General features: G+C 38.8%; 1 protein-coding gene across 1 annotated transcript in view; it reads right to left on the bottom strand.

Moving 5' to 3' along the window:
- The window catches only part of DPYD (dihydropyrimidine dehydrogenase), a 672,292-nt gene that overhangs the window by 433,856 nt on the left and 223,946 nt on the right, over positions 1–14,490 (bottom strand). Inside the window, exons 7-8 of the mRNA XM_019531048.1 lie at positions 13,816–13,897; positions 7,748–7,835 (exon numbers count right to left, since the gene is read on the bottom strand). Of these exons, the coding sequence (XP_019386593.1) occupies positions 7,748–7,835; positions 13,816–13,897 (170 nt within the window). The remainder of the gene's footprint in view (positions 1–7,747; positions 7,836–13,815; positions 13,898–14,490) is intronic.

The raw sequence follows: 14,490 nt of genomic DNA, 5'->3' as shown, positions 1-14,490 counted from the left end.
GGTGGGGATCGGTGTTATAAAAAAATACAAAAGACAATGCCAAAAAAAGTACAAGCACAGGAAACATTAGTTTGCCCAACAAAATCTCAGGGCTTGATCCTACAAGGTGCTCAATACTTGGGTCCCAAATTCAACAAAGCACCTCAGTGTATATTTAACTTCAGAGATGTTTTTTATATGGCTTGCTGAATCAGGGTCAGAATACTCAACACGCTGCAAAATACAGCCCACAGTGCATCACACTGATGATATATAAAGTCTTTGAACAGCAGGTCCATTGCTTTTGAAATACAGCCAATCAACAAGGAAGGTCTAGATGCAGTATTAATGAAGCTGCTCCCAACACTTTTCTCATTGGAGGTGACAAGTTTAATAGCAAGAGAAGAAAAAAAGAAAAACTGGAAATACTGAAAAAAAGGCGAAGAGATACGGAAGAACAATATTTTTTTCACCCTGGCTAGGGGCTTTGGGACCCCATATGTACATACTATGTCCTCCAAATTTAGTTTATGAATTAGGAATAAGATGCACAATTTTTTTCTACAGCACAAGCAAAATGAACATCTGTTCACTTTTTGCCACGTAGGTTTGTATCTGTGTGGGTGGGTGTGAACAGAGCTCTTGATGTGTAATATTCTTTCCATCTGCACACCAGGTGGCACTGCATAGTTAATCAGAAGATAATAACAGGCATGAGGAGATTACTTACTTTTTGGGGATAAGATAGTAAATCAATCTCACAACTTTAAAAAATGAGGTGCATCAATGCTCAGACTTAATTTCTTTTTGGTGTGTAATTTGGTTAAAATCAATGAGATTATCTGATGACACCATTGTTTAATGCTATGCTAATTAACTATGAATGACTGCAATTACTGCAGAGATTCTCTACGTGAGAGACTGGATTTGTTCTCTTTAACATACTGATTGAACCCTTGCAGGAAGGATACACTATGTGGTTACATGCAATAGAAGAGCTGTCTTGCATGATTCATATAAAATGTACATATACAAAATCATCTAAATTTGTATTAAGGGATATAGCCTCTGGTATAACAGGTGCTACAGAGATCACAGCATGGACTAAGTAACAGCACAGCTTACAAATCAAATATGATACATCTACAAATGTAACAGCATCAAATGGTATTAAAAACTAAATGTACAAGAAATAATAAAATTATAATGGAAATTAAAGATGTGAAAACAGCGAGTTACCTCCTCCCTTCCAACTGGAGAAGTTCCCAACAGCATATTTTTAAAGTATTTTGTGCAGTCAACTTCTAACACTTCTTCCACTGATGGAATTAATTCCTGGAAGGTGGGTAACCTTTCATTTTCTCAGTTTGATCGCACTATTCTTAGTGTACATCAACCTTTTGAACCATCCTATAGTTTCATAGTTTCATAGATCAGTGCTGTTTGATCTTTGCTTTTGAACACTTCCAGTATCTGAACAAAGTTATATTTGGTCAAACTGTACAATCCATATGCACAATGCAAAGTCCTTATTCACATATGTAGTCCGACAGGAGTCCAAGTCTATTCATTTGAGCAAAAATTCAACAATATTAAGGTTTGCATAAAGGAACAGAAGTTCTATCAACATTCCCCAGGTGGAATCTCTGCTGTCTCAAACACATTTGGCTACAGATACACTTTCCTATACAGCTAGACATACTAGTGACAGCAAGTCAGTCATTTTCTGAGAAATAAGTGCTATCACTAGAAGGTTTCACAGACCATGTTTTTTTCTCGCCTGTTTGCTGACAAAGCAAAAGTGTTTGGCTATGGACCAAATGACATCTAAGTTTTCATTACAGTTCTGCTTTGACAACTGAAGAACCCTTGTGCTGCACACTCTGCTTGAGGTAATGCTATTGACAAAAGGCAGCATTTTCAAGAGCCTAAATAACTAAGCTTTCTAAGTATCATTATCAAAAGTCACTCAGAAAAATCACACTGGAAGTATCTATGTAATTTTAAACATGGGACTTAGACACCATTGAAAATATTACCCTAGGGAACAGCTGAAGATCAGATGCAAGAAATATATATATGAATGTAAATATTATGTAGAATCCCCAATATTAAAGTATTTTTAAGAGTAGAAAAAAATGCATGCTGGTGAGAGTCTCCCCACCATCCAGGTTTTAAAAGTTAATTTTAAAGTATTCTGAACTATTTGACAAGGATTTTACAGGTGGTATCTTTTACTAGGCCAACTGCATCACTGGGAGAGCTTTAGGTAAGTTTTCAGGCACTAACTACCCTTGCTCAGCTCTGGGAAAGTAGCAGACAGCTTCAGCTTAGTAGTAGACAGAACAATGGCTCCATATGTAAATGAAAACAAAGAATCTGCTTAGAGAAATGAAGTAGGCCCTTGAAACAAGTGAACAGAGACATTGTCAAAAATAGGCAAAAGTCAAGAGAAATTCACCATCCTGATTTGTGGAAGGTCAAGGCCATTCAAGAGGGAAGTGGGTCATTTATGTGTCTATGTGGAGCATAGAGGGATTAACAAATATCAAAGGTAGATTATAATGAACCATAAATTCAGTGGCTATGCTTAGTCCCTGGATTTTAGTGTCCAGTAAGTTCATAAATTTATGTTCCCTGGACATCTTCTGAAGCTGTTTTGTAGATTTCTGTTGAGCATAAGTTTGTGAAGTCAGAAATGGAGCAATTATTTTCTGAGAAGTGGTCTCCTACCCATTACCCATGTTCATGGGTCTCTGTCTTTGATCTTTTGCATTCATTCTGATGCATAGTTTTTGTCGAGTTTCACCCACATAGTTTTCATGAGAGCAGCTGATGCACTGGATGAGATATGCCACATTCTGGAATACATATATGTGTGTTCCATGGATTCTGATGGCCTTGCTATGAGGACTGTTGATTTTTGTGGCAGTGGGGATGAGTTGAAGGTCTGAACGTATTGTTATGGTATGGTTATGTCATTTAGAGTCTGTTGATCAGCACAGAGCTTGTTTCTGATGATGAGTCAAGTATGGTTATAAAGTTGTTTGAAAGCCCGCTGAAACAGCTAGTTGTTTGAAAGAAGCTGGGGGCTCTCAAGGTAAAATTTTTGTCCTAGTCATGTCTATGCAGGCTGCAATTGTTTGACAATCCTTCCATCATTATAAAGATGCATGGTGGTCCATGATTTTTTGTACATAGTGGTGTGTAGGATGCATCTCATACATGAATCATAGCATCTAAAATGTTGATGTTAATGTAGGAGTATTCCAGAGAAAATCTGAATGAAGATTTGAGCTATTTACAATTCTTAGGTTGTTCATCTTTATTCAAATATTAGCTTACAAGTTAGCTGTGTGGTATTTTCTCTCTGCAGTTGGCCATGAACTATGAAAGACTGAATCCTGGGCTACAAATAACTGAGCTAAACTTCTGGAAAAGTTTAAAAGACAAGGATACCCTATTGGCCAGGATACCATGCTTGCTGGGACATCAGAGCAACAGACAGAATGAAAAATTCTGGCCGTAAATATTCTCCTTAAAGCATTAAATCCTTTAAGGGAAAAAAAAATCAACTAATACAAAACAAAACTCTTTACAACAAAACATTGAAGATGCTCTGCTCTCTTCCTGCCCAATTCTGTCACTGTGCAGGTATCATCTGTGTCACTTATAGTCATAATTGATTTCTCTCCCCCCCTCCCCACAGTCCCCCACCCTCAATCAGGAGTCTCCATGGTGCTTACACAGGGCAGTAACTGTTTTGATATTTATCTTGTAATGGCCATTTTTCAAAGCTTGTAAACTTGACCACAGATTTTACTTCTGCAAAGAGATGACTATGCAGAATGAACACTGGAAAGTTTACTGTGAATCCAAGTATCAGGTCTGCATTAGCAAATAGGAATTTTTATGCTTAAATGCAGAAGCCAGTGTGCAAAGTCCTGAAAATTTACCTACAGTTAATTTCCATTGGTTTGTGTTTTAGAAACAGTACGAGTTAAAAATGAATGCCTGGCAGACAGCTTGAGCTCTGAAATGACAAAAGGAAATAAGGAAGTAAACAGCTTGCTCTTCTCTAGAAACAAGAGCTAGTTGTCTGAAATTCAGTCTGTAGGAGGTTGTAATAGAAGGCTGAAGGAAGCAAGAAGACTATATGGAAAGGCTAAAATCTTCCTCTTCGGTGAGACTGCATACACCTTCTGTTTTTACCACTGTACCAGAACCCCATCTGCCGTTGGACATTGCTGAAATGTTCAAGATTTGGTGACAACTTTTCTTGAATATAGACTACGCTAAGTTAAACCATTCCATTGTCACCTCAGGGCCCCTGTGAGTACTACAACATACTCTGCACAAGGCCACATCTTATCTGGAAGATCAAGATGGTACAAAATGAAGCAGACTATATGTTAAGTGAGGACTCTTTGGACACAGCATATACCACCAAAACTGTGTTGCTCATTGTTCACTCATATTGAAGTCTTTTGTTTTATACTATACACATCCAAATAGCTTAAAAGATGTTGGTAGTGAGTAACTACCTCACCTTGTGATATAATGCCATAGCAGCGATCAGCAAAGACTTTGACTGATTTCTCTAAATTCAATCTTTTAATCCTTATGCTAACGTATGGTGTTAAGACATGAAGTACACCCCCACTGTGATGCTGTGGCAGAGCGCAGGTTGGGCCTGCCACATTAAGGGGTTTGGGCAGGCAGCAAGCAGCCTGCAGGTGGGAGCAGACCCAATGAGGTAGTCACATGTTAGGCAGAAGGCCACCTGATTGGTGGAGAGGCTAGAAGCCTGGATATAAGGCTAGGTCCCAAAAGCAGAGCTGGTGGTTTCTGAAAGAGGCCAAAGGAACAACATCACCCAGCCAGAGTCCTGCTGCTCCCAGAACAACCTGGAGGTTCAGGGTAGGAACTATGGGGATAGAGGAGGTTCCTGGGCCACGGTATAAAGGGAGGTTACATGCCGTGTATTCATCCTTAGCATCAGGGCAATTAAATGGGCAGCCTCCTGCCTAGAAACAACTTTAGATACAACAAAGGCAGGTGGCTGGACTGCCCTGGACAGGTGAGTGGGCCAACATTCGGCCCGGCCCTAGGACAGCCCACTTGTTACAGGCCCCATATGGATGCTACAAAACTGCTACACAGTCCTGCAGCTATGAAGTAACCATGTCTCCTAGTTCTTTCCCATTTGCAAAAGGCACTGAGGGGACAAAGGAATAGTTCCTTTACTGGTTTAGCTACTATGAGTAAAATCTCACCTTTTATGCTCTCCATCTCACCAAAACTTCCATCTGCTTTCACCCACCCAACTTCTTTCCCTTCTACTCTTCCCATAGGGAGCATTAGGAAAACCTGGAATTATTCTATGCAGTGATGGATCCTTTCTCCTCCATCAAAAAACTGAGCCTTGGTTTGAATTTAATTCCAACAAGTTTTAAAAACATATTTGGCTCAAGCAATTTCCATCATTCAGTTTAATGTCCAGCTACATGTGCTTTCATTTAACAAACCAAAAACAAACAGAAATAGTGCTCGGTCATCACACATAGCTGGAGTTGAACACATAAAAAATGTTCAATTGTGCTGTATATAGCTAATCCACAGACACCATAGGTTCACTTCTGTCTTGCTCTTCCTTTACCTCTGTACAGGAACCACAAAGTGTGTTGATATTCGAAGCAGTACTCCACTAAAGGTACAGCAAGCTGGTACGGTGGTACAAACAAGGACTCATTCCTTCATTTGTGCACGCTTGCCCCTACCAAGGATTGCTGTGAGTATATAGCATCTTTTACCACCCTACAAGGAATGTTTACACTATGCTACTCTTCTGTTTCCTATATATATATTCTACTCACAGGTGGCCCACGTGTGAGGTACACCTCAGAGTACCTCTTCATTTGTATTAGAAATCTGCATCTGCTCATTTGCCCAGACTACAGAAGCAAGACTAATGTTTGATTTGATGTATTTAGGTGACACAATACTGTCAATATATTTCTTTAAAATTTGATTTATTTAAAAAATGTTGTATGCCAAGATAACCTTATTCATGTTCATTGAGTAAATTCAAATATACACTACATAAAATCCAATCATTCTACAGGTAAAATATACATTGGTAAGTTTTCAAATGTTTAAATGAAATGAAGTTCTTTCAAACTTCTAAAAGAATTTGTTTCAGCAGCTGACAACACCACTGTTCTAAGAATAGCTAATAGTTTGTCCTAGCTGTCAGGTGTTGAGAAAACAAATGCTCATTTATGCACTTCTCTCCTAACTTGTGGGATTTTATAAAGCAGAGAGTTAGAAGTGAGACAGATTGATTAAAAGAAAAAGAATATAACCTGGTGCACTGCCCTGTATACAGTTACATAGAAATCTGACCTTATGGAAATTCCTACACATGGAAGGTCTCTGACAATGAGTAGATTTAGGATTGTGTAAATCACAATAGTCTGTTATATAATCACACAAGAAAATGAACTTGAAAAGCTTATTATATTGAATACCCAGATGGTAAACAACAGTTGTCACTGTACTAAGAATTACATCTCTGTAATCGATAATAGGAAGGAGGAACAGTTGGACAACTTGTTTCCTATTATGTTCACTTAGGCAATGTCTAGATCAATAAAGAACATTAAGCCTCATACCAACTGCAGACAAGTGCCTGTTCAACATGCCTATCATATGTTAAGGATGGGTCCAGCTGTGCTTTAATATACTTTTAACAGATAAGAATAAAGATTTAAATATTAGATGGGGGGTGTTTGTTTTTTGTTTGTTTTTTTGTATGAGAGAGAGCGCATAATAATGAACTTATTTTGTGTTCTCATAAGTTAATTAATTGAGGCATCTCTGAAGCATATTACATGCTTCTTATAAGAAAAAAAAGCAATCAAGTATGGTATCACTAGCTTACATATACACTTGCTAATTATGTGGGTAGAGTAAGTTGTTTGTAAAAATTGAAAATTGTGCTTGCATATCCCTCAGGCAAGAATGGCAATTATTCCCAGTTACTTTTTTCAGTGCATCCACTTTTAAACCATTTAAGTAAACAATAAATAAAATGAATAAAACTAAAATATTGTAGGACTTAACGATGTATCATATCTATGTTTAACTTAAGCAAACAGCTCCTTAAACAAACAAAAAAATGACTGCAATGTTACATTTGTCCTTGTTCCACCCCTCTGAACAAAAGCATAAAAGAATCCCCAGGTAACTGCAGAGCTCCCCCATCAGCAAGGAGTTGATGTCAATTGAAAGCTTTGCCTTCAGCTATATCTCTGAGGTACAGGAAAGCCAACTCAGGGGAAGAAACTGAACACTCATTAAGTTCTCAAGAAATATATACATCCGTCTTGCAAAGGGTGTACAACTTCAAACTTAAGTAGAGAAGAATTTCAAAAACAGAAGCCTACAATTAAGCTCCTAAATTGATACTGAAGCAACTAAACAAGGAGCTACATGTATATGTAATTACTTAGCACTAAAGAGATCCTCCTGATTACATAGTGATTGATAGGAACTTATAGAAGCGCAGTCATTTTCAAAATCTAGATGCTTATTTAGGTTGCTAATCTAGTAGAAGAGAGAAAGTTATTTTCATAATATAATTATTTGTTCTATATAGAAACAATTTAAAATAATTTCATTAAAATACAGAAATAGAGGCCAGTTATTACCAGATAATCATTCTTAGCTTAAGCAAAACAATATGAAGGAGATAAGATGTTCCTACCTATTCCAATAAAGACTGCCTTGTAACCATCTTTCTTCAACGTGTTGAGTGTCATTCCATCTACTGCAAGGCCTTTACCACAAATTATCTAAAATAAAATATCAAGATCAAATGCTTTAAAATTGATTATCTACAAATCATTAGTATTTTCACTGTGCACCTCACATTGAGATTTGAATTGGTTTCCTAATGAGGAGTTAATTCAAAAACAAAAAAGGATACATTCTCTTTTTTTCTTTTTTTTTTTTCAAGCTAGGCTTAAGGGGCCTTTTACATGCATGACGAAAGTCAGGAGGACTGCAAAAAGTGACTTCAAGTCACTTCTGTTTTCTTCTGACCCTGGACTCAGCCAGCAGCTGCTGAGGTTCAGAACATAAGTTGCAGCAGGAAGCAGCAAGCCAACAAACAAACAAAATCTGTCCAGGGAACACAAAACACAATTGAGCTGCCAAGCTGAAAAACAGTTATTTATTGTCAGTAAATTGCTGTATTTGATACTGGTTACATAATGAAATATCCCCCATATGAAAGTCAGGATTTAAGAAACCTAATCTGAGAGCAAGAAACTAGTCTGGGGAATACGTGCTAAATGGAACAATCATCCAGCACACTGACAGAGAAGAGGTGTTCAAGGTTATTGTGGAAAAATCATTGGGGAAAAAAATCATACCATTGCTCACAAGTACAGAAACCAAAAAGCAACCATGGTACTAGATCAGTGATTCTCAACCAGGGGGCACTACATCCCAGAATAACAGCAGACCCTTTTAAGGGTACCACAGAGCACCATGAAATATTAGCACTTAGGTATGCAAGCACCTACATGTGATTCCTAAGACAAGCCTAGAGATTTCACATAGGAATCCAGAGTGTCAAAACATTCTGACCTGTTGTGGTCTTCCTTAGGTCTCTGCAACAAAAGAATTGCTCTACTATTTTTCCAAAGTCAAAAAATATGAGTAAAAGCTAAGAGCTGACATTTTCCAAGGGTTTCCTTGAATCTAAAAAGGATGAGAAGCACTGTACTAGATAGTGCTAATACAGGTTCAGGTAATAAGACAAATAAGGTGCCTTGGCAGACCCCATTTGTACTAGGATTTAGAGACACAACATACTCATACTGGTATCAATAAGAAGTGCGCACATCATAAGCCCTTACATCAATATGATTTACTTGAATCTGACAAAGAGCTTCCCTGGGAAAAACTACATGTATGTAGTGGTGTAAGTGCTCAGTGTCTGCTTCCATCCTGAAATAGCCATTTGGTTTAGGGAACTTGGGCAGTGCTGCCTAGTGGTGAGGCACTTAAATACCTATTGCAACCTACTGCAAACAGCTATTCTGGAATAGCTGATTGTTTGTTCACTCCCACTCCTGGTTAAATTTATATAGGTGTACAGAAGTGATCCAGCTTAAACCAGTATTAATGGGTATTGTGTCCAGGCTTCTGCATGCAGTTCCAGTCACTATATCAAAGGGATGATATTAATGCTTTATGTTATTCCCTCAACAAGGCTAATAGCTGGTGCCTGGATCGTGCAACAGGAAATATATGGGGAAATATATTTACCCAAAGTGCTGCTTGTGACCAACTCTGAGTTGCCCAGCTGACATGTAGAAGTAATTCTATTATCCACTCCAGGCACCAAGGGCATTTTTACATGTGCTCCAGGGGTGGGGAAAAGGGGGAACTTTAATTAGAGTGGCCCATGAACATCCCCACACTTCAAAATGGTAGCGGGGGCGCTTTAACTCAAGCGTATCAAATGACCCTGCGGCCATTTTGAAGTGCAGGGATGCTGATACACAAGACATGGAGACTGGCTGGAGCATGCTGATTAGCACGCTACAGCAGACTCTATTAATTGGGTCTGCTCTAACGCACTTTAATTATAGCATGTCAGAGCAGCCTCCTTACACATGTACAAGCACTCATAAGTACCTGCATGATAAGAGTAAGGAGATGTCTATGCTCCTCCAGAGGACAATCCTGTTCCTATAATGGGGGGCACCCACTTGTTCAGAGATGGCAACAGAATGACTCCTATACTTCAGTCAAGTAACAGAGTTGGTCACAAGCTGCACTTTAGTCATCCACTAGGTAAAACAGGAGTTTGCCCCCCATCTCTTTCCTTGCTAGATGAGAACTAGGGGGCAGAGCTCAGAAGGCATCACATACAATACAAGCTAAAAGTAGGCATTTCAAAACAGCAGCCAGAGGTGCTACAGACAACATGAAGACACAAGGGAAAAAATAAAACAGATTTTATTAGGGGAGCCACAGGCTGGCTCTGTCAACAAGAGCACAGATGCCCGTTCACACTTAGCAATCATTTTAGCTGCCTCCAACTTGCACAGTTCTTTTTCAGGCTTAGCTTTGGTATTCAGGGCGGTGCATAGTTTCAAGATGTGGGCTGGCATTTCATACTGTGTTTCCCTATTCTTATGCTTTTGCCCCATTTTCAGATTTTTTAAGCTTTGTTTCACTGAATGGTATGAATCTAAATGCTGGAGTCTTCATGTTTGGTTCATTTTAAAACCTTTGGTTCAGATTAGCATCTTTCCCCATAGCAAGTTGGGTTAGAAAGTAAACCTGGCCCTTGAGAAATAATTCTGCACAGTCAGCAAAAAAGCAACTGTAAATGAGTGCCTGTTTCTTCCTGATTATTTTTTCTATCATTTTTATTGTTATCCTTACATTTGCAATGCTAGGGACTAACCAGAACTTTGGGATGTAAGTGATGCAGTACTGGAGAATACTGCACCGCCTACATCAGGTATCATACTGCAGCAAAGAACCACCTTGATAAAATCCAAGTGATACCAAAATGGCCACTTTCACAGTTATCTAGGAGGCACCTAACCACTGACTCATCAACAGGAGAGTAGGAGACTAAACTGGACCACGTTAACTGACCATCTCCACAACTGATGCTGTCACATTGTGATGAGCAGAACAAGTACAATCTTTTCCATCTCTTAAGAATCACCTTCCTCCCTGTACAAGCTGGTATTGCTGCATCATCTCTACTGCAAGTCAACCATTTCAGATCTGGGGTAGGGTGGGAAGAGGCAAACCACAACACCTGGAGATTCAGGAAAAGATGCTCTCCTTTTGTAGTTGCAGTATCGTGGGGTTATCACACAGTTACCAACTATCTGTTCCTCTCATATTTAGGAAGTTTTCCTAGGCTCAAGCCTGTGCACCAAAACAGAGTTGGAGCTAATGTTACCTATAGCTATACTGGCTAGCAAATGGCTGAAGTGTGCATGATGGCTAACCCAGTGTCTTTTGACATCTTACATTTTAATTTTTATACTTAGAACCACCCTGTTTTTATCTTCCAAACTTATACTTTGTAACTGAATATTTTCCCCATCTTTCCTGGGTCATTTGTGCACTTGCTTAAGGAAAGAAAAAGGTAAACAAAAACTAAAAACCCCAAACAGCGGGGTGCATGGACTACATGTCATGCTGAATGAAGAAAATGTTTACCCTTCTTATACTGCCCTCTCTCATTTTTTTTGAATCTATATGTATTCCCACTTAGATACTTTTGAAAATATAAAAAGGGGGAAAGGGAGGGGAAAAAACTATACTGTATTTAAAGGCTTGTTCTCTTATTTTCTTAATTTATAAATGAAATATAAAACATATTATCAACACCTAAATCTGGTTATATATTTTTTCAAAATATAAGCATGTGCTCACTGGCTACAAATTATATTCAATAAGTTATCATAATTTGTTATTCTGTTGGGTAAATGATGAAAATTGAAACATAAATGATATTTTTTCTTAAGATTCATAATATTCCTAAGGTGCAGTCCCATAACGATTATTCATCTGAATAATTCTTTCTAATGTAAATAGAATTGCTTGCATAAACAAACAACGCATAGCATGAATACATTACTATTCACTTGTCCTCATTTTATAATGTTTTATGCAAAGGTAGATAAATATTCCCATTTAAAAACGCACAGGATTCAGTTAAGGAGCTTACCAAAGGGTTCATAGCAAATCACTGGCAGAGTTTCAAGCACAATCTAGAGTGAGATTCTGTGCTGCACAGACCTCCCAGCCTAGCATGAGAGAGTGGCTATACTTGATTTAAGCCAAGAACATAATGTGGGGAGGGAACAAGTGGAGCACTAGCCCAAACAGCTGACTTAGAAAGGGCGCCAGAATGGGCATGTCTGTCGCAGCAGGGAAGCTTTGCCACAACAGGCACAGCTTTGCACTGCCTAGCTATAGGAGTCGGGCATATACAGCCTTGTGTCTGGTAGTGAATAGAGCACCAGGGGCAGCTCCCAGGTTGCTGCAGGCACTGTAAAGGAAGCCTGAACCTGAGTCCATACTGCTACAGCAGCAGCAACAGCAGCTGCAGCTGCCACTGGAGTTCAGAAAGTCTAGGCAGACAAGATTCTGCTTTTTCTATGCAACCCTTCCCCCCAACCACTCTCCAGTGATCAGCATAATCCCACCCTGTACCTCTACCCAGGGTACTGAAGGAGCTTGCTATCTTGGTTTAAGTTACATTTGTCTCCTGAAACCTGGGCTGTTCTGCATCCTCTGACACAACACGAAGCTTTGGGGGCTGGCCTAAACTATGCAGACCATCTCCAGTTGCTTATTTTACTAGTAGTGGCAATGTCCAAAACCTTTGTAGTACAACACCCTGTAGCTCCATCCCTAATATATCCTCTTCCCTTTCTCTAGTCTCTCCCCCCCCGTCTACACCCTAATGCAAGGGCAAATTTGTAACACACAGAAGTTCAGTGCACATAAACTGCTTTCAAAGTGGCCAAAACCAGTTTAAGATAAATCTGGAAGGATGTAGTATTAGACTTAACTGATTTAGGTTAAATCAGTTTATTGAACTTATGTCCTGGATCCCCTCCAGATTCAAGTTAACTCATAGTCCTCCAGCATCCCAGGATGCTTTGCACCTCCCTGCACACATCGCCTCACAGCATGGGTGGGCTAGCCTTGGCTCAAGCAGTCTGCTCCAGCCAAGCTGGTAGTCATGCTCTAGCACTACCCAGCTTCTGGCCTATCAAAAGTGAATGTCTGTTCACCTGCTTATTGGTTCAGTCTATGCAGCTTAAACTAACCCATGAAGATTGAATCAATTCAGCCTTGGGCTTTTGGCTGTCTGTACTTAGCCCAAAGCTCTTTATACACCCCAATCCCTTTATCAAGCATAAGTGGGATGAGGAGATATGGAGATCTAACCCTAGGTGTCATGATTCTTGGCTTGCTGCCCAATGGACCAAGATAAGAGACAACAAATAAATATTGCTTGTATGTGTAAAAGCTGAAGCATTATGACCTGAAACAGGTACAAATGTATCATTATCTACTCTTCTTTTTAAAGGTTTAATCTGGAAATTTGTTCCATTACATATAACTTCTATTTAGCTGTGCAGAAGTTACACACACTAACTAGATTTCCAGAGCAAGCCCTGAATGAACAATAAAGCAGCATGTCCATTACCTATAAAGTAACAAGAAGTTGTTGTTTAATGGAATACAGCTAATGCAATGCTATGGTTTTTCAAGATGTTGAATTACTGTTATTGTTTATAAGAGATGATCACATTAACACACTGCTAATTTGATGCATGTGATAAGTAAAATAAACTTCAGTTTAAGATTGTATTACAAACCATTAAGGAAAAACTAGGAGGGAGGAGGGCAGTTTCAAATAAGAATGGTTTTAGTAGTACCAAACTTGCATGAAAAAAGCTTGATTAAAGAAATCAAATCATTTGAAGGGCTACATTGAACCCCTAAAGCAATTTAGGAATTTGTTTCTTACAGACAATTAATCACATGCAGGCATGCCAGATGAGAACTATTGATTGCCCTTTTCCAAACTAGTGGCATTCAGACAGCAGACAGACAAATGCCCTGAGCAAGAGAAAGCATCTTTCTGCCTCTGCCTAGTGTGGCTTTTAATTGTTCTTTACTAATGTGCATGACATTTTCCTGTTAGTCTCAGGCAGAGCTCTCATTCCTTTTTCTTTGAGCTATACATAGGCAGGTTATATTTTTCATTACCTTCACTCCAAGGTCCTTCATAAGCTCAACTTCGAAATTCACTACATCATATGGCAGTCGGAACTGGGGGATTTCAGATGTACTAGAACAAATGAAAAAAAATGGTTCTGAAACAACTTCTAGCTGTTGAGGACTTTTCATTAAATACATATTGTACAAATCTGATGCAATTTTTTTGCCTGTACAAAGAAGGTTTTTGACATTTAAATGGAAATGAAGTAGAATACAAGTCATCCTGATAAAAAGCCTATCGATGAACCAATTTTCCCTTGCATTAGCAAGTATGCATAGATTGAAGAAAAGGGAAAACTGACATTTAGTACAGTACCAATGGGCATATACTGATTTTCCCTCTTTTCCCCTTAAGCTTTTTTGTTGCTGACGAGTTTTCTCAATAGTGTTATAAGTACTACCATATGTACTCAAATACAAGACACGATTTCCCAATCAGCATGGGAAAAAGCTCCTCGTCTTATATTTGCATACAAGAAAATCTCATTAAATACATTGCCTATCATTAAACGGCTGCCAAAAGCATCAGGTGTTCAGTAATGGAAACCAACTATGAAGATGATTAAATGCAGCCAACATTGAACATAACTATAAAGTTCATGGCCCATATGGGGCAAACATGCTGATGGAAAGTGTGTGTGTGTGTGTGTGCGTGTGTGTGTG

The sequence above is a fragment of the Crocodylus porosus genome, unplaced genomic scaffold, assembly GCF_001723895.1.
Source record: "Crocodylus porosus isolate Cpor-Errol unplaced genomic scaffold, CroPor_comp1, whole genome shotgun sequence".
Taxonomy (NCBI): Eukaryota; Metazoa; Chordata; order Crocodylia; family Crocodylidae; genus Crocodylus; species Crocodylus porosus.
Note: the sequence above shows the minus strand (reverse complement) of the source record. Positions and strands in the feature narration are given on the sequence as shown.